General features: G+C 37.1%; 3 protein-coding genes across 6 annotated transcripts; 2 read left to right on the forward strand and 1 right to left on the reverse strand.

The window, feature by feature from the left end:
- Nucleotides 1–577: 577 nt before the first annotated feature.
- On the reverse strand, nucleotides 578–8,048 carry LOC122056651. 4 transcript variants are annotated; one of them, XM_042618708.1, is made up of 5 exons: nucleotides 7,888–8,048; nucleotides 7,407–7,707; nucleotides 5,475–5,596; nucleotides 4,859–5,060; nucleotides 578–609 (listed from the first exon to the last, which is right to left on the reverse strand). In XM_042618708.1, the coding sequence occupies exons 2-4, from the start codon at nucleotides 7,705–7,707 to the stop codon at nucleotides 4,893–4,895; spliced, it is 591 nt and encodes a 196-aa protein (XP_042474642.1). In that variant the 5' UTR covers nucleotides 7,888–8,048; the 3' UTR covers nucleotides 578–609; nucleotides 4,859–4,892. The 4 variants fall into 4 exon arrangements, with proteins under 4 accessions (XP_042474642.1, XP_042474641.1, XP_042474639.1 ...); XM_042618707.1 differs by having other exon boundaries at nucleotides 578–835; XM_042618705.1 differs by having other exon boundaries at nucleotides 578–842.
- A 1,110-nt stretch (nucleotides 8,049–9,158) lies between these two features.
- On the forward strand, nucleotides 9,159–13,995 carry LOC122056650 (PHD finger protein ALFIN-LIKE 1-like). The gene is made up of 5 exons (XM_042618704.1): nucleotides 9,159–9,434; nucleotides 9,529–9,561; nucleotides 9,649–9,871; nucleotides 13,357–13,474; nucleotides 13,557–13,995. Exons 1-5 carry the CDS (start codon nucleotides 9,344–9,346, stop codon nucleotides 13,809–13,811), a joined length of 720 nt encoding a protein of 239 aa, XP_042474638.1. The 5' UTR covers nucleotides 9,159–9,343; the 3' UTR covers nucleotides 13,812–13,995.
- A 944-nt stretch (nucleotides 13,996–14,939) lies between these two features.
- LOC122056649 (transcription factor bHLH140-like) lies at nucleotides 14,940–19,328 on the forward strand. The gene is made up of 5 exons (XM_042618703.1): nucleotides 14,940–15,199; nucleotides 16,019–16,974; nucleotides 17,806–18,529; nucleotides 18,604–18,774; nucleotides 18,851–19,328. The coding sequence occupies exons 1-5, from the start codon at nucleotides 15,026–15,028 to the stop codon at nucleotides 19,172–19,174; spliced, it is 2,349 nt and encodes a 782-aa protein (XP_042474637.1). The 5' UTR covers nucleotides 14,940–15,025; the 3' UTR covers nucleotides 19,175–19,328.
- The last annotated feature ends 383 nt before the right edge of the window (nucleotides 19,329–19,711 follow it).

Genomic DNA, 19,711 nt, shown 5'->3' on the forward strand with positions numbered 1-19,711 from the left:
CAATCTGATGGATTCCCTCACTCGCTCACCATGAACCAACTATTGGTTAGAACCATTATTACACCTATTTATTAAAGTGTGCTTTTTTTCACGAGGTTCACAATACATTGTCATGTAGCAAAGCAAAGAAATAAATTAATTTCCTTCATGATCATATATTTTAATCTATAATTTAAATGTCAAGCCGAACCAAAACAATACAATTTTATATAATTCTAAAATATATATATATATATATATATACTCATCGTCGGACCAAGTGACTCATCTAAACATGTCATCGAGCCCGCATGACGTGCTCAAACAAATAATTAGGCTCCTGCAACATATCTGGCATGTCACGACGCACCGACATCGAAGGCATACTTGTGTCAGTCCATGAACAGAACGAGATATTTCATTTATATCAGACGAACCGGTTCGAGATTTTAATCTATGTTCTAATCTTTGTAGTACAATTCTGAGAACAAATGCCATTGATACTCAATTCCCTACTAATCCCCAACTCGAAAAGGATTTAGAAGCAATTTTTCTAGGAACTCAATTGAGGAGATGCATCACAATCGCAATTTGCACATGATGAAGTTGTAGTTTCTCCCACTTTTATTCCTTCAAAAGAAGAATTTTGCATGAACAATCTGTTCAGAATCAAAACAACTTCACGACAAAGTTCTGATTTCTTATATCAAGTGCATAGTAGATCTTAATATGGATAACAGAGATCTATCCATTGAATTGGGATTCAAAGGTATCCACAGCCAGATCTAAAGAAACATCTCTATAACTAAGAAGAGAGTAAACAGCCCCTCAATGAAGATGGTGAGAAATTCCCAACCTGCAATCTGAAATGAACAATTTAAGTATGGTGTTGAATAATGCACGCAACTATTATACGTGTTTTTTCTTAGCCAGTAAGGGAAATATAACTCGAAAGGTGAATTGGGTCAGACGCACAGCAAATCAAATCTCAAATCTGATACGGAGAAATCAAATGGTCGCTAACTCTAACTAGCATCCAACAGTAGTCAGTTAGAATCCATTTGGCACCTAGGAAATTTGCCACTATAATTCCATCAAATCTTGGGCGAGTAAATGCGGACTATAGGAGTATAATATGATGTATTGTGATTCACATACAAAACAATATAGTTTCTACATGTCTTGGAAATGGAAAGAGCTATATGATTCAATTTGATCTAATACAATTAGATACGATACTTATTGTATAGGATGATATACAAAAAAAAAGAAAACTAATTAAAATTTATTTTATAGGACGATCTAATATGGACTATCTATATTCTTGTCATGAATCAACATGCCCTTCATCTACACTCTGTTAGTTCCTCCTGCAGGCTTAATCGTGTAGTTTTCATATTTGAACACAAGTTTAAATTAAATGGTTAAGATTCATCAATGCTATTTGACAACACTTGTATCCTTGGCGAGTTGTTACTAGTATTGTCATTGAACTAATCTAAAGCTTGGAACTTTCATCTCGGTGAAGTGTCAAGCTTGAAGCCAACCCAAACATTTTTTTTTGAGATAGAATAAGCATTTAGGTAAAAGCAAGTTATCTAGAGAGAGTAATCATGAAGCCATGTTTGTAAAATACGGTACCCAAATAATATTTAAATAATAAGATTATTTGATAAATAATTTTATTGGAATTTTTAAAAAAATTTCTGGATTTAATCGGACCATAGGGCGTATTTTGAGGGGATAAAATTATAGGCTTTGGAAAAGGTCTGTTTGGAATACCCAGAAGTGGGAGTTGATTGAGAAATGGATTTAGGGTTTGATTAAAAATCCCTAAGTTAAAAACCTTGCCCTAAATCCTCACCCGCGCCTTCTCTAAACCCCGACGCCCTCTTCCTCTTTGCGCCGATTCCCTTCTCCCTCTTCCTCTTTGTTGTCGAGACCTCACCGTCGCCCTTCCCTCTTCCTCACGCGAGCACCAAGACACTGCCGCCTCTCCTCCTCACGCCAGCACTCGAGACGTCACACCACCGCCGGTCACGACGAGCCCCAGCCGTCGACCTTTCCTCCTCACGCGAGCAGCACAGCGGCGATTCCTCTCCCTCGCACGAGCACTATGGACCACAGCCGTTGATCCTCTTCTCTTCGTGTCGTGCCCTGACTGGTGAGCAAGTACTTTCCGATTATGTGGGTATGAGATTCATAAGGTAAGGATGAGGTGCTAGGAAGATTTGCTAGGGTTTCTTATGATGTTTGTCCACCTTGATGAGCTGTGTTTCAAGGATTACGATGATGTTCCTGGGTGACCTTGCGTGTTCTTGACTCATCGCTTGTTTTTCTCTCGGATTTCCTCAATGGATTTGGGTTTTTTTGCAAGATGGTTTAGCTCTGTCGGGTTCTTCTTGCTGATTTGAGTAGAGTTCATGTTTTGAAAGCCTCGATTTGTTGTGTTGGTGTGGACTTCCTCCATGTATAGCCGAAGGATGTAGGATAGGATGATAGTACTTTTCTTTTGGAGTTATAATTTGTTTGCTTCTTTTCGTGGGCTCTATAGGGTTGGACAGGTTCAGTTGCTGATATTACTAACCAGATTTAGAGTTGTTGATTCAAGTTTCTCCTTGAAGTCGTGATGGTGTTGTTGGATTGAACTCTGTTGAGATTTTATTTTCTTTGATCGATTTCTTCATGACAATTTGAGTTTAGGTATCCAGTCTTTGGTAGCTTTGCCTAGCCGCGATGGTGTTAAGCTTGTTCTTGTGCATCTGAAAGTTTTGGGAAATATTTTTCGGATTTCATTGTTAATGATGTGAGTTTGATCAGGTATTAGATTGGCTATGGAAGAAATTAGGATCAATTGAGGTAGATTATTAATTAAGGTTAATTAATAATCGTTTCGATTAGGATATTTACTAATTAGTTGGGATGTGGTTTAGCTAGTTGTGATATATGTAATTAGCTAAATACAATTTGTGATGCAAGACTTTGGCTCGAGACGAGTACTGTGATGCGGGAATTGCTTAGCTCGATTTACGTATAAAGGCGGGTACTTTTTACTTTGATTCTGTAGTTCTTTGAACTTAGTGCATGAACTATTTTTGGATAAGGACTATTTTACCTTGACTCCACTCTTAGTTTCTTGCGCTTGATACTTCCACGCAATCTTTGAGAAATTCGTTCCATATCTATACAGTCTCTTGTTGTTGTCCATGATCAGTAGCAAATACTAAATATCATATTTGTATGCTTTAACTATTGTTTGTTTATGTACCGTATTGAGCATGCTGGCTTCATGTAGCATACCTGTTTCTGCTTATATATATACGATGACTGTTGCATTGTTCGCATCATGTCATTGCATGCATGTCGCATCCTCGACCACTCGAGAGAGTGGTAGCTGGAATTGATGCCGCTTGTCCTGTCGTGCCGCACTCGGCCACTCGTGTGAGTGATAGTTGGAGTACGAGCAGCAGGGACCCCGTCGCAGATGTAGCTAGTTAGCTACTATGCAACTGTCCCCTCGGCCACTTGTGTGAGTGGTAGCTGGAGTGGTGTACAGTCTATCACTGACCCGGCCTCTCGACCATACAGGGGTCATGGTGCGGAGAGGTGGGCGGGAGTGACCATCCGTGCATACGCTGTTGTTATTATATTTGTTTTGGCTGCTGTTGTTTATATATGTTGATATTGCTTACTTACTGCTATTGTTCACATATGTTGATATGCCTACTTATGTTGAGATATATTCCCATTGTAGATGTTAGTTATTGGAAATTTGTATATACCTTGCTTATTACCTCTGTAGTATGAGTAGTACTGTAGCAGATTAGTACCAATTCTGACCTACTATACCTAGCCTAGGATATGGTTTCAGGTATGAGCATTTATTTTGGTTCTATTACAATATCTGCTATTCTTCTTATGAGGCTGTATACTGTTGACACTCTCTACTTATATGTTATGTTCATGCACTATCTCTTTCCTTACCCGCTGAGTTCCAATACTCACCACCCCACAAAATTATTTTCTTTCGCCAAGTAACAGGTAGATGAGTCATGGATGCTTGGACAGATGCCGACTGCCAGTCCTGGGTCCTACGTCACACTCGAGGATAGTTTTCGTTTTGGTTTTGTTATCGTTTGGGGTGGTATATTGATTTTGTGTATTTTATTTTTCAACAAGTCGATGTGAATTTTGGATCAAGTCTGTGATGACAGGTATTTTTTGTTAGTGTCGTTGTTGGTTTTACGTTCGTATCGTTTTATGTCTTCTGCTGTGGTGTGTTTATTTTGTTTCAGCCAAGTGGGCTGTTATTAACTGCGTGGTTGTGTTTATATCCAGCCGTGTGGGCTGTTGTATTATGTTATATGTTTTATTCATTTTTGTCCGGCTGAGTATATTAAACTGCGTGTTATGTTGTTTATATTTTGTATATATATTCCAGCCGAGTGTGGCTGAGGTATATTTTGTATGTAGTAATGCTTCAGATTGTCACCCGTACAGGGGAGATGCTGCCGGATTTTTTTGTCTGGCAGGGACTCCTCTGAGGCGTGACAATGTTTGCACTGTATCAAGATCTACCTATGTTCAGTGTAGGAAGCCCTAAAGAGTCGTTTGAGGCTCGAACAAATACAATGCTAAGTTAGAAGGTGTCCTAGAATTATATAGGAATCTGAGAGGTGTCTAAATGGATCTTTTAGATTTTTGGGCGACCTACGGTTTTAAGTTGGTCAACCTAACTAAGACAAACCCAATATCCATGTACCCAATTGTTGTTATAAAGTAGAATTCAATTTCTATCGGTACTCCAAAACAATTCACAATATGAATCTCAAGTAGTGGATCGAATCCAGTTTAAAAGAAGGGAAATGACTAAATGTACCTGCAGTAAGGAATAGTCGTCCCACAATTCTTCGTCAAGCCGTTGCAGCAGCCTTTTTCTTCTCCTCAAGATTCTGTAGTTCTATCAACCTTTCAGCCCAATCTTTCTCCCTGGCCACTGCAGCCATTTTCCTTTGAATCCTCTCGACATCCCTCTTTTTCCTAAATGCAGCATATTGAGCTTTGCGCTTCTTCTTTTCAGACTATAAGGTGAAAAACAGTATCCACAAGTGAGAAATAATACAAGTTTGGGCCTTATCATTGTTGCAAATGAATCATAAAATCCATAGCAAACTGGAGAAAATGAATTTAAGTTAACTAGTGAAATCATACTTAACCAGAGGAATGCAGAAAGCTTGTAGACACTGGAGAACAAATAAATTACATATCGAGTTACTTTGTCCATCTAACTGGATAAACTAAGATATAGCAAAAGAAACAGAAGAGCACAAGTGTGGCCCTGCATGGATTGAATTTTCTTCAGATGAACATGGATTGAAATCATATTTTAATCCCTTCAAACTCCATAACCAAGCTACTCAGAAGGAAAGAAAAAAACAGAAGCATAAAATAAAAGTGAAATTTGTAAGCTAAAATCACAAGTGTAATGGCGATACCAATATAAACGCCTTCCGTTGCCTGATGCGCTTCTTCCTGTTCCTTCCCTGCACACTGCCTTCATTTGGTCTACTTCTGGGAATTGGTTCTCCAGGCACATATTGTACCCAAGCATAAGGGCCTGAACATTTTGTCGACATATCATAGATCCAAAGAGTAGAAAGAGACTAATAGACTGAAATGCTTGTGGGATGTAGTATAAAGAAAGCAACATTTTAAATGAAATTAAGGACCTCGCAAAATGATCACTTGCAATCAGCTAGGACTAGAAGTTATTAAAGGACATTTTATGTTACAATAATTTCAAGGCATAAAAACACACAAGACAGATAAGTTCACACAGAACACATGGCTGGGATGTAAAAAGTGGGGGAAGAAGCTTTAACATTACAAAACTTTATGTGAGCTTTATGCTCATTGAGGAACTTTGGTCAATCATCTAGAATCATAACAGAACCATCACTATCCCTGTAAAAAATTAAACACTGCCAAAGTTGATAGAAGCCAGGATAAAACAAGGTTGAGTATTGCATCAGGTCTAGACAACCGATGTTAAAAAAATACATAAAACTCTAAGAGCAACATAAGCACAATGAAGGGATACAACCCATACATATCCGATGACGGCCTGCATATAAAATCCAATGGAAGACTTCTGTAGAAAGACTTGCACCTTATTTATCGTTAATTAGGCAACCATATCATTTCCACTACAGAGAATAATAGAGACGTACAGACACCTAATTGAATATAAAAAATTAGAATGAATTAGAAGATAACACTACTTCAGATAACTTTATCATTGATATTCTAAGACGATTTTTGGATGTTAGGAAGCAGACATACCAACTCTTGTAATGACATAATCCAAAGCGACTATTATGTTGTATAGTTTATGTGTAGATCAGCCAAAAACATAAAATATAGTTCCTTCTTTCAGTACCACATGGACAAACTACTATGAAACGAGAAACAACAACACACTGCAATGCCCATACCAAAAGAAGATTAGTAGAAACAATATCATATGGTTTCCAATCCACCATCAATAGTAAAACTTATCTTCTCATTATAATTTAGTTTAATAACAAAAGAAGTCATAATAATGTGGGAAATTTCTAGTATCCAGGCTAAAGTACATAATGTATCTTTTGTTTACTGTTAAATCTTTCTATCAACTTATTTCAAGTTCAATGCCCTGAATTATGATTTACAATGAACACCTTGTTTCAATGTCTTATATATCTATTTTACAAGGACAGAGCAATTGCTGCTAAAAAGCAGAAATCCAGAAATATCCAAGTCAAACTATGACAAGATCTCTCTCAAAATTATAATCAAAATGAGAAAAGTCGAACATTTGAACTGTTAAACAGACAGTGGGTATCATCTTACATTGAATACTGTCAAAGTCAACAGGTAAAATCAAACAAAACAACAAAAGCAGAACCCACTTAGTGTTAAGGGCTCAAAATGCGATCCAGCTTGAAAGAAAATATTAGGCAAGAATAATTATCAAGTAAATATTTTGAATTATCATTTAAATAGAGCTATAAGGATCTAATTACTTGGATGAAATATCTGAGAGAGAGGAGGGACAGAGGGAAAAGATCAAGGAATTATATATATAGCTCTACCATCTATGTAAATCTTTTTGTTCCTTTCCTTAGTGTCTTCCATCCAAGTAGTCAGAGCCTAAGACTATTATGCATATGAAAGAATATCCAAATTAGAAATCGTAATTCTATGATAGCATTAAAAATTCGAAGTATCAAAGCACACTAGCCTCAGGAACACAGTAACACAAAATTTGATCAAAAATGTGATTCAGAACTGATGACATATGTCATACGCATAAGCTTAGAATGCACGATTGAAAAGAAGTGGAAGCAGCATAGTAACTTGGGCACGAGAATGAATCGCTGGCATACCTCGAGGTCTAAGGCTTGCCCTTTTCTTTCGAGGCTTCGTCCCTGGCCTCCTCTTTGGAAATCTTGTTTCAGTCATGTTGCCAAAAGGTGTAGACCCACCCGTCGAAGTTGAAAAAAACTCCTTTTGGAAGTTCGATCTCTGTTGGTTCCCGATGAAAAAACTCGGAGCAAGTGCGCTGGTGGAAGTAATTGGAAAAGAAGAAAAACAAGAACCTTTACTGCGCGACAGCAGCGGAAGCGAGCAGAGACATCGAGCAGAGACCAGGCGAAGGGTGTTCCTTAAAGCACCGCCGATAGCCATCTGGATGTTCGCACTGAGATGGATCAGTAAAAGGACTAGCAGCAAATCCAAAAAAATTATGATTTGAAAAACAATGATAACAAAATAAGATCGGATGATTATTTTGACCACTACTCAACATCCATTTCGAGTGAAGAATTGAATCTATAGATCAAATAGGAATCCTTCAATACCACTTACCAATGCACGAAAGGAAGTCCTTGATCACAATTTTGAAGAAGAAGTTTATCAATGAGAGCCGGAAAAAAAGCAAGAACGGCGCAGTCGCCCACCAGTTCGCGGCGGCAAGAGCGAAACCCCAAGTAGCCCTAAGAAAGTCCGTTGCGCACTACAAAGACCAGTTTTATACGAGAACCCCTGGAAACTCATATATTTACACTTAAAAATATAAATAATTGTGCAATTTATTAAAGAGGGCATTCAACTTTTTAAAATATCAAAAAACACAACTAACGTTTGTTTTTATCAAAAACACACCTATAATATTTTATTTTGTTCTTACAAACTTATTATCATTTATTGTTGTTAAATGTAAACTCACGATTTCAATAATCCCATGAGATTTTATGAAGTGAAAGTGGGTGGTGGGTTGATTTATACAATTATATATTTAACTTTTAAAATTTTTAAGATATATTTATTTTTTTTAACATTTACACCGATAGCAAAAATTCGATTAAATCGAATAAATTATTAAACCGATTGAATTTAAAAATATGATTCGGTTTATTCGAAAATTTGATTTTTTTTTAAAAAAATCGAATAATTCGATTTAGGTTCGGTTTTAAATTTTTTATTCGATTAAATCAAATTGAATGAATAGACCGAATTTTTGAATCAAATCGATTTTTTACATCATAAATTTTAGACCGAATCAAATTTTTGTTAAGCCAAATCAAAGTTTTAGAAAAAATCGATTTATTCGATTTGTTAAGCCAAATTTTTATTAAGCCAAATCAAAGTTTTAGAAAAATCGATTTATTCGATTTGTTCGATTTTATTGAAAATTCAATTCAGTTTTTATCAAAAATTGATTCGGTTCGATTTATTTTAAAAAATAATTTGATTCGATTAACTCAATTCGATTTGATTCGATTTTAATCGAATACTCACCCTTAACTTAATTATATTGAAAGAATAGCAAAGAACAACCTCACTTGAATATTACATAAACTCTAAAATCATGTTGATTTGTGAGCGCATGATATTGCTGTAATTTGAAATTCAATATAATTATGTTGTTTTTTTAATGTAATATTACAGTTGTTGTTGACCGAAAAAATAAAATAAGAAATAAATATGTCTTTAGGAAATCTGACAATTAAGTGCAGTTTTTTAGAATTTCGCAACACGTTTGAAAATCCTGCGAGAAATGGCGCTTGATTTGGAAAATCTATAAAGTAGAAGGTTCTGTTTGCGAAACTGCCAAAAGAACAGCAAAAGTAGTCCATTTCTGTCGTCGCCTTCCTCGAGGTCGATTTAACCTCTTCCAGTTGATCGCTGCTAAAACGGTAACTACTTCGCTTCATGCCTTCCGTTTCTCGCCGCTCCGCCTCCGATCCGTAGCGCCGGATCTGGGATCTCGATCTTTTCCGCCCCCTCCACCGCCGCCGCAGCCGCCACCGCCGCCGCCGCCATGGATCTCGGCTCCGCCCCCCGCACTGTCGAGGACATCTTCAAGGACTACAGCGGCCGCCGCGCCGGTATCGTCCGAGCTCTGACCCACGGTAAACTCCTTCCCCTCTTCCTCGCTCTTTTGTTCTTGTTTGACCTCTTTTTGACGTTGATCGATCACGATGTCTTTCCCTGTGTTTGGCGCAGATGTCGACGAGTTCTACGCCCAATGCGATCCTGGTAGGTCTCCTTCAACCTTCTCCACGCAGATCCGACGGGTTTGGTGGTTCTGCTTCGTTCTACTTGATTCTTTTTTGTTTGGCGCAGATAGGGAGAATTTGTGCCTGTACGGGCATTCCAACGACTCGTGGGAGGTGAACCTCCCGGCGGAAGAGGTCCCTCCGGAGCTTCCGGAGCCGGCTCTCGGCATCAACTTCGCTAGGGACGGGATGGAGCGTAGGGACTGGCTCTCGCTCATCGCCCTGCACAGCGATTCCTGGCTCTTGTCTGTTGCCTTCTATCTTGGGGCGCGCCTCAACCGGAACGATAGGTATGAGCTCGTCTCCTACTCTCATACTACATCACAAAGGACTCTTTGACATTACAATTTCATGATTTTGAACATAATGATAGCCATGAGGTGTAAATACACTAGAGTTGATAATTTTTTGTAATTTTATTAATTCCTTTACATAAAATGCTATTGTCGTCATTTGTTCTGAGAAATCAATAGCAAATCTAATTGAAACAAATGGGAGGACTGAATAGTGAATTCTGTTTCTCGGCTTCTGAAAGTTTGTGTAATCTACTTATTGTTGAGTTGCTTACCCAAAAATTGCCATCTTTGAATTTGTTTTTGGTCAATGTTTTTAAGTCTTTCAGGATGACTTCATCCCCTCTAATCAAGATCTTACCTCAAGCACTATGTGTGGAATATGTGTTACTCAATGAATTTTAAGATACATATAAAGTTATATTTGAATATTTTTTCTTTAACTCAGTACTCGTACATTTTTTTTTTACTACATCTTATAGGTAATTATCATTTTTAAGGCAGAATAGAAGTTAATACTTAATACAAAGATTCATGTAAGTGGCTTCTGTAGCCAGCAACTACTAGGCTGACTGGTGGATGCCATAATATCATCCATGAATCTATAACTTGTTCTCCAATTGCCACCATTTTCTTAATTCTGGGCATACTGACTATTGAGATAGATGCTGAAAATAATGAGTCACTAAACTGAAAGTCTACCTTAAAGTCATTTCTTTGAATAGGACAAATTGAAATAGTTGAAGAAGTCTAAGATTGACCAAGTAGGAGATGATAATTCAATCTTTATCTGACCAATTTATTTATGGCTAGATTTGGTTTTTGTAAGAATTTTAATTTATCATGGTGTTGGAACCCTCAAAATGTTACACAAGAAGGTGATGCGTAGACATTATTGTGTCAGTGTCTCCTTTATCACATTACCTAGCTCCCCATCACCCATATTGTTTCCCATGGATCTCTCATGTTTATTCATACTTTCTCTATATTGTCTCTATCTGTGTTTTCTTTACACTCTCTCCCAGTGCTGCATACTCAGATATTTATTCAGACTCATGCAAACATGGGGAATGTTAACTTCGTTATCACTTGACTATCATTAATGATCATGTGTTTCTTGTACATTCAATGAATAGCAATTGGATCTCTTCATTCATGGACATGGTTCAGATTAAAACTACAAAAACTGTGTATAACTGTGAAATATTTGTAACTTCAGTATTGTAGATGATGTTAATGGATGACTCTATACGTGAATTTGTGTTGTGTGATAAAAACTCTATATTGACTTTAATTTTATCTATGCTATTCCTAAAATTGATAAGTTCTAATAGTATATATCTCATAATTTTTTTTGTCTGCGTCAGCTGGACTTTGGTATAATTGAACCATCAAATCATATAGGAACTTGGAACAAAGTTGATGAAGCGAAGAATATAGTAATAATACCCAGAGGAAAAAGTCATAGAGAAACCAAATTAGAAATACCTGAAAAAATCTAAATAAAGAAAATATACTTATCTTAATAGGGATTATAATTGTTTTCTATTTATTATCAATATAGGAAATGCTCATTGACTTCAAATTACCAAATGGCAAAAATAAAATTTAAAATTTATTATAGATGTACTAATCTTGAATATTTTTCAATTTATTTTCTTTTATTGCAAATGTATCAATCCGATATTTATCATCAATTATTTCCTTTTTCCTTGCTATTCATTTCCGTGTGTGTCTTACTAATTGTGCCTACTTTCTGCAGTTTACTAGGAAAACTTGCTGCTACTTACATCATCTCTCTTTCCCAATTTTGAACATCAAGGATAGTCTTGTTCTGTCCTTAGCTTTTGCTAAACTTGTCATTAGCTGAACCCGTTTGATCTAAGGATATTCATGTTTGTTTTCTTAAGAGTTCTGTTGTTATTGTGCATTGAACACTCATCTGCGCACATCATTCGAATATACTCAAACAAACAAGCTCTAGGTCATTAGAAGTGATTTAATTCCAAGGAGGTTTTGCAAAAAAAAAAAAAAAAAGGGTTGGGAGCTTGCTGGCAGCTTCTCTATTACTTAGTAGAATATGAATTGGTTGCAAGAGGTGGCAATTTGGTATATAATTTCATCATGGAACAATGTCAAATAGTATTATTTTACACAGAAAACTAAATGAACCTGCTAATCCAATGTTTAGATCACTACACTTATATATCTTTTGATTCCATATTCATCACATGCTTCTTCAAAGAAGTTCCTGATCAACAAATTTATTGTTCACAAAGGCTCTGTTGCGTACTCACTGGATTTGTCACATCACTCCTTTATATGGTTTCTGTTGCTAAATGCAATTTTTCGGGATCAATAGATGACATGGATAAGAAGGGGAGCCTTGGCACAATCATGTGACCTTGAGGTTACGGTTTCGAGTCGTGAAAACAACTTCTTGTAAAATGCAAGTAAGGTTGCATACAATAGACCTGATCCGACCCTTCCCTGCGATCCGTACTGGCGGGATCTTCGTGCACTGGGCTACCCTAATAGATGGCATCATCTGTTCGTGATTCATTTTGCGCACACATATATTAAATGTTTTCACTTGTTTAGTTCTTATTAAGTGTAGATTAAGTAATTTTTATTTGTTTTTGAGAACACTCTGCATATTTAAAAAAACACTCTGTTCTTTCCCTCTTCTTAAGGTATAGTTCTGAGGCAGTATAAGAATGATCTACCTTATGCCAGATCTTCTCTGATTACCTTAGTTAAAATATAATATCTTGATACACTCCATTTAAGTAGGTGATATGAAGCTGTATTTGTTTGTTTTACATATTTGTATTAGCATTGCTGTAGAGCTGTGGATATATAGCTTTCTAGTATCAATTAGACTGCATTTCTAACTGTGTCATTATGTTTGTTAGTTCCTCACCATGATATTTGGTGAACTACTGGTGGTTATATCCGTACTGGAGTATAATATGGAATGACATGAACTACTCGCTTGCTGTTATGTTAATTCTATTCTTCTTCATTACATCTAAATGGTTGAAGTTTCTAAGCTTCATTTCGACAATAGCAGTCAAAGGCTCTGATGATTTAGACCAAGTCCAAAAATAGTCAATTAATTAGATCAGGTGAGTGCATACTCCAGTGATCTTGTATGAAGCTAGAAGAAATTGCTATACTGATAGTGATACCGGGTAACAGGTGGAGTATCCAAGGACGAAGTTCAAATAGAAGCGATCAACTGCAGTCTAGGGATTATTGTGTTATAAGTGTTTTCGGTTGATTTACTATTGTCTTGGATTTTCTCAGTGGACTTCCCATGAAGTTAGATGATTAGTAAAAAAATCACTTAGCTTCTTTTTTAGGACGAGAATTTTGTTTGATATTGTTTCTTCCACGAAAGTTGTAGCCAGGTACTAGCATTCAACTTCTAGGGTTCACGACTACTTATATAAGATTTTCTTCTTCCTCGGTCCCAACAGGAAACGCTTGTTCAGCATGATCAATGAACATCCGACTGTCTTCGAAGTGGTGTCCGACAGGCGGCAATCAAGAGAAAAGTCTGGTATTGACAGTGGTAGTAAATCTAAACTCTCAAAGGTATGGACATTAGATAATTGAATCTGAACTGTATTTTTGTTGTTCCTAATCTGTTGACTATTTAATTCTGAATTCCTGACAGAGATCGAGTGATGGACCGATAAAAAGCAACTCAAAGATAGCTAATGAGGGCAGCTACGATGAAGATGATGATGAACACAGCGAAACCCTTTGTGGTGCATGTGGTGGAAGTTACAGTGCAGACGAGTTTTGGATTGCATGCGATGTATGTGAAAGGTGGTTTCATGGCAAGTGTGTGAAGGTAACTCCTGCCAAAGCCGAGAGCATAAAGCAATACAAGTGCCCCCGTTGCAGTTCAAAGAAAGCAAGGCAGTGACAACTCGGAACCTTGCTCCTTGTGGATTATAGTTAGTCTTTCTTGCTAATACTGAATGGTACCATGTTTGATAAGTTACATACTCACCATCTGTAATTTTATATAAGCTTTTGGCAACATTCACAAAATTTGGACATTTTGTTTCTCGCTTTCTTGTTCTAATTTCTTGTCTTCCTAGCTAAAATGCAGTTATATTTCTGATAAAAGACTTGCTACTTAATCTGACTAATGATCTCTGAGTAGAATGTTCATGACAAAGGTTGCCTGAAATCCTTGTTGTTTCTTATTCGAAGCTCTGATATAATGTTCATGAAGTCAGAGTATAAATAGTTAAAAGTCAGGTTTGTATCAAGTGAAGTTTGGTATCATTATTTCTTTGTATGTGTGTCTTCTTTTAGAGAGGCAATGTCTTAGAACTAAAATTTTGATCAGCTGAAGCAAAATAAATAAATATATAAAGTAAAAAAAAAAAATCTGAAGATCTTGATAGAGGAAAAAATGAAAAACTTCCTTGAAACTAAAAAAATAGGATAAAGTATTATTTTGTTTTTGTTTAACATAAGGTACTTTTTAAAATAATAACAAAAATAAAAGGTATAAATTAAAATGTATACTAACAAGTAGAGATTATGACTTAATTATGATTAGGATTGAGTAATCAATTTAGAATTGATTTTTTTTTTTTTTGACAAATTGAACGGATTGAATTTTGCCATTCAAATCGAATAAATTATCAAATTAATTCAAATTTTCTCATATTGAAAGAGTCTAGTGTTATTTTGGTTTAATTGATATTTTGCTCATCAGTAATTATGATGCTAGTTAATTGCTTGAGAAAAGTTTGTTAAATTATAAATTGCTAATTGTTGTTCCTATTTAGTTTTGAAGGTTGCAATAAGACAATGTACTAAGAAAAAGTAAATATTTAAAAGCTTTAAAGTGTTTCGAAAGTTTTAAAATTCTAAAAATATTTTAATAATAAAATAAAATACGAGGGGTGATTTTCAAATCTTGGTCCCCGTCTCTAATGTATAATATAAAAAATAATGCACTGAAAAAATCACGGCCCAAGACAATTTAGTAGTCTGGAATTCATTGGGCCGAACCGGTCCGTGGACAACACTAGACAACGACCCGCTTCCATCTTGCTCCCGATCTCATTCTCGTCCTCAGCTCGTCGTTTACTTTCCCTCGTCGAGAGCGATTAATCGGCCATGCCGGGCGATCCGACCATCCACCACACTTCCGATCTCCGAGGCAGCGACGGGACATCGGAGGGGGTCAGTTCCCTCGTTGTCATCCTGGTGGGCGCCCCTGGGAGCGGCAAGTCTACCTTCTGCGACGACGTCATGGCCGCCGCGCGCCGCCCCTGGGTCCGCGTCTGCCAAGTACGCTTCCGTGTCGCCATTTCCCCACATCAATCTCCTCCAGATTTTTTTTGTTTGCGTGTCGATTTCGTTGCTCGAGGTAGTGGTCCTGTTAGAAAATAAGCATCTAACCGATATCAAACATGAATCCACATGTGCGATAGACTATCGTTCTTATTCTCGCGCTCTCATTCTTAAAAACTTCTTTTTTCCTTCCTCCAATACACGAGAATCAGATGCAAGCTACGGCTGATCCGTTTGCCGAGTTCGATTTAGGGAAAAGGTGCTCTTTGCCATCTACTATCCATATGAATATTTCGATGCAAGTTGGAATAAGATATAGGGTTTATTATGATCATGAAGAATGCTTGTTTTTTCTTCGATACTTATATAATTTATGTAAGTACTAGGGTTTGGTATGGGTATTTGTTTCTTCCAATTTAGCTCAAGGATGCAAAATTAAACAGTGACTATTGTAATATTATTGTCACTTTTGCATGAATTTGACACTTTGATCATGTTTGTGAAGCGGGACAACTGCCCACCATGAAATGTAGCAAATTCCTCTTCTTTATACCTTTTCCCTTTGGACATTCGATTAACTTGTTTTCCCATTTGCAGAGCTTCCTGTATTTATTGGCCTATAACCATCTGATCAAACGTCATTAATTAGTCTTGTTTTAGTAAAATATAGTCTTTCGCTTTTGTTTTAGGAGCAAAGTCCTTGTTGGAAGCTTTGCATCACTTTTTAATTTGACTGTATAGGACTACATTATCTCTTAATTTCCCGTATGTTACCTATTATATAGATTTCTCATGATTTAATTGTTCTTCATGTAGGACGTCGTTGCAAATGGTAAGCAGGGGACAAAGTCACAGTGCATAACGAGTGCATCTGCTGCACTAGAAGAGGGTAAGAGTGTATTTATTGACAGGTGTAACCTTGAACAAGAGCAACGAGCTGATTTTGTTAGACTTCGTAAAGTGCAAGTAGATGTGCACGCAGTTGTTCTTGATCTTCCTGCCCAGCTGTGCATTTCACGTTCAGTAAAACGGACTGGGCATGAGGGAAAGCTACAAGGTGGAAGAGCTGCTATGGTTGTCAACCGTATGTTACAAAAGAAAGAGTTACCAAATCTAAGTGAAGGATTCTGTCGAATTACATTTTGTCAAAATGAAAGTGATGTCAAAGAGGCTGTTAAAACATACAGTCAACTTGGCCCATCAGATATCCTTTCAGCTGGAGTTTTTGGACAGAAAACTAAGGAAGCAAAAGTCCAGCTTGGGATAATGAAGTTTTTGAAGAAAATTGATAAACTGGATTTTGATGCCTCAGGCAAAGATTCAACACCTGTTGGAAATCTCCCCCATGATACTGCTTCGATTCAAACTTCTGTTACTAGTACATGCTCAATGGAACTAGAAAAAAATAAAGAGGACCTGAGAAATTCAAATTCTAACTGCCCGTCGCAGAGATCTCTCATTGGTGATAGTTCCATGGACTTTGTTCATACTTTAGCTTTCCCATCCATCTCGACAGCTGATTTTCAGTTTGACCTTAAGTTGGCTTCTGAAATCATAGTTGACTGTGTTTCTGATTTTTTGCAAAGATTTGACAATATTAGGCTTGTTCTTGTCGACCTCAGTGAAAAATCAAAGATTTTGTCCTTGGTTAGAGAAAGGTCTGCAAATAAACACATTGACTCAAGTAAGTTCTTCACATTCGTTGGAGATATTACACAGCTGCATACAAGAGGAAACTTGAGATGCAATGTAATAGCCAATGCTGCCAACTGGTAAAATTATTTTATGTTAAACCTTTGATTGTCCTCTCACATGAGTTCTCGTATCTTTTGAACTTTTCTGGTGAAACTTCTGGTATTCCTTAAAGTATGGTTGGTAAAAGGATATGCTTTGTTGCTGTTTCTTCCATGTATGTAGGATGAAGTCGCTGATGATGTTTTAATACCTTTTTTTCCCTAAAAAAAATGTTAGAATGTTAACATTAAATGCTAAACAGGTGCATAATAAATCTTGGTGCATGCTATTTGAACAGAATTAGTTTATCAATGAAGGTTCAGTAGTAAGATCCTGCAATCTCGTGGTTGATGGTAAAGAGATCAAATTGATGATTGAAATTACTAGATAGAAGAGACTTGTTTATGCACACTATTACGCACATTTTTGCCCCTCCGAATGGTTCCTTATAATGCACCATATTTTATTACCTGATCCATCTGTTAATACATGTGTGCTTTGATGGATGTCTAATGGCTTCAATTTGTCATGCAAATGTGCTAGTTTAGACTTAAGCTAGCACATTCTTCATTCAATCAACTTTCAGTATTATTAGCTTTCTGAAATTACGATATGCCTAAAATAGTCTCTAGACTTCAAGTTTTTTATTGGAGTTATTAAGTCTCTTATCTTCAATTTTTATCTGAAAAATACTTCAGGCTTTCTATATCTTTTAATCTCTTCTCTCAGTTGAATTTATTTGCAGGCAATCTGTTAACATGCTGTCTCTTGTAGATTGAGAATGATGCAAACCGAATAAGCCATTACAGTTTGATTGGGAAGTTCTGTTACTTAGGATGCTTATATTTCTTATTCGGTGCTTCATGTAGGCGGCTGAAACCTGGTGGTGGAGGTGTCAATGCAGCAATATTTAAAGTAGCTGGGGAATCCCTTCAAACTGCAACAAAGAAATGTGCTGACATTCTCAGTCCTGGAAGCTCTGTAGTTGTTCCTCTTCCATCTAACTCGCCACTTCACTCAAGAGAAAGGGTGACTCATGTAATTCATGTTGTTGGGCCAAACATGAATCCACAAAGGCCGAATTGTCTGAACAATGACTATGTTGAAGGTTGCAAAGTACTCCGTAATGCTTATTCATCACTTTTCGCAAACTTCGCTTCCATATTGGAGAACCAAAGCAAGACTGATAGCAAGCGACGTGTGAGTGCAATTTCTGATACTCATGAGGAAGGAACTACCATCACATCCTCTCCAGATAGTGATCAAATGGTCAAGCAAGAAGCCCAATCTAATCCTGACAGAAACAAAAAATCAAAGGTTTTTGCAACTAGTGGTGCTTCCAAGGACAAAAATATTGTCATGAATGATGGTCATGGTCATACTCCATGCAATGAAAACATTGGCAACTTAACGAGCAGTGCTTCTCTAGGTGATGCGGTGGACAAGAACAGAAGGCATGCCGAAGTTACAAAAAGGTCTTGGGGTGCTTGGGCACAAGCACTTCATGAAATTGCCCTGAACCCCGAGAAGCACCAGAATGTTGTAATGGAGAAATCAGATGACTATGTTGTTCTAAATGATATGTATCCCAAGGTTAGAAACTGTAACATGTTTCCTATCTTCGCATATCGTGTTCATTGTGCTTACTGCATTAGTTCATTCTGCAGGCGAAGAAACATGTCCTGGTTGTATCGAGATTGCAAGGACTTGATTCTCTTTCAGATGTTCGCAAAGAACATCTTTCTTTGTTGAAGGCAATGCATTCTGCTGGGCTGAAATGGACTCGGATGTTCTTAAAGGAGGATGCTTCTTTGATGTTTAGACTTGGATATCACGCGGTATGTCGGCCCTTCAACAATAACATCGTCTTCTCTATTTCTTAGTCTAGTCAGAGTCAATGTGTTTATTCTCTAGGTTCCGTCAATGCGGCAACTTCATCTTCACGTCATAAGCCAAGATTTTGATTCTCCACGATTGCAAAACAAGAAACACTGGAACTCTTTCAACACTTCATTCTTCCGCGACTCAACCGATTTGATCCAAGAAATCGAGAAGCACGGAGTGGCCAATATAAATGACGATGAGAGTCTGTTGAAAATGGAGCTGCGCTGCCACAGATGTCGAAGCGCACATCCCAATATCCCGAGACTCAAGTCGCACATAGCTCTCTGCAAGGCTTCCCTTCCTGCTTCACTTCTCGACAATGATCGACTTGTATCTGCATCGCCAAAAGGTTAATGTGAGATCTCAACAATTTCTCTTTAAGCATCCATTGTACATCTCTTAGTCTATTATCTTTTAATTTTTTATCACACCACGCAAAATATTGTTCTAAAAACTAAATACATGCAGTGTTTACTTGCATCATAAATTTATTAGTGCTTTAGGATTTGATTCTCGTTTACTTGCATCCCATCGTCAACGCGATCCATTGTGTTCGTAATCAATGTGACATGTTCCGTTGCATTTGATGCTCAACTTGGATGAAAGCCTCGGCATAACTTGGTCATGTTGATCACTAGACAAAAGATACTCTAACCTTATCGATCCAAACCTATAAAGTGGCACAAGTTCATTGAGGTATAAACTCTCCTTGTCAATTGTATATTTGCCTCGTCAAGTTTCTTCTTTTGAATTCGTACCGACTTAGCAAGGAGGATTCATATCAGCATCCCAACATCAAACACTTAGAGCATCTGCATTCACATTTTCAAGAAGCTCCTTCAATGCTATGTCAATGTCACATCAAAAGTAAAATTCCTTATATATCTCTTC

The sequence above is a fragment of the Zingiber officinale genome, chromosome 3B (genome assembly GCF_018446385.1).
Source record: "Zingiber officinale cultivar Zhangliang chromosome 3B, Zo_v1.1, whole genome shotgun sequence".
Taxonomy (NCBI): Eukaryota; Viridiplantae; Streptophyta; class Magnoliopsida; order Zingiberales; family Zingiberaceae; genus Zingiber; species Zingiber officinale.

Excerpts from the sequence above, each read along its gene's own strand:
- LOC122056651 (XM_042618708.1), bottom strand. The coding sequence starts at position 7,707 with ATGGCTATCGGCGGTGCTTTAAGGAACACCCTTCGCCTGGTCTCTGCT. Across the intron at positions 5,597-7,406 it reads GGCAAGCCTTAGACCTCGAG|GCCCTTATGCTTGGGTACAA; the intron begins GTATGCCAGCGA and ends CAAAATGTTCAG. Across the intron at positions 5,061-5,474 it reads AACGGAAGGCGTTTATATTG|TCTGAAAAGAAGAAGCGCAA; the intron begins GTATCGCCATTA and ends TTCACCTTATAG.
- LOC122056650 (XM_042618704.1), top strand. The coding sequence starts at position 9,344 with ATGGATCTCGGCTCCGCCCCCCGCACTGTCGAGGACATCTTCAAGGAC. Across the intron at positions 9,435-9,528 it reads CGTCCGAGCTCTGACCCACG|ATGTCGACGAGTTCTACGCC; the intron begins GTAAACTCCTTC and ends TGTTTGGCGCAG. Across the intron at positions 9,872-13,356 it reads CGCCTCAACCGGAACGATAG|GAAACGCTTGTTCAGCATGA; the intron begins GTATGAGCTCGT and ends CGGTCCCAACAG.
- LOC122056649 (XM_042618703.1), top strand. The coding sequence starts at position 15,026 with ATGCCGGGCGATCCGACCATCCACCACACTTCCGATCTCCGAGGCAGC. Across the intron at positions 18,530-18,603 it reads TAAATGATATGTATCCCAAG|GCGAAGAAACATGTCCTGGT; the intron begins GTTAGAAACTGT and ends TTCATTCTGCAG. Across the intron at positions 18,775-18,850 it reads TTAGACTTGGATATCACGCG|GTTCCGTCAATGCGGCAACT; the intron begins GTATGTCGGCCC and ends TTTATTCTCTAG.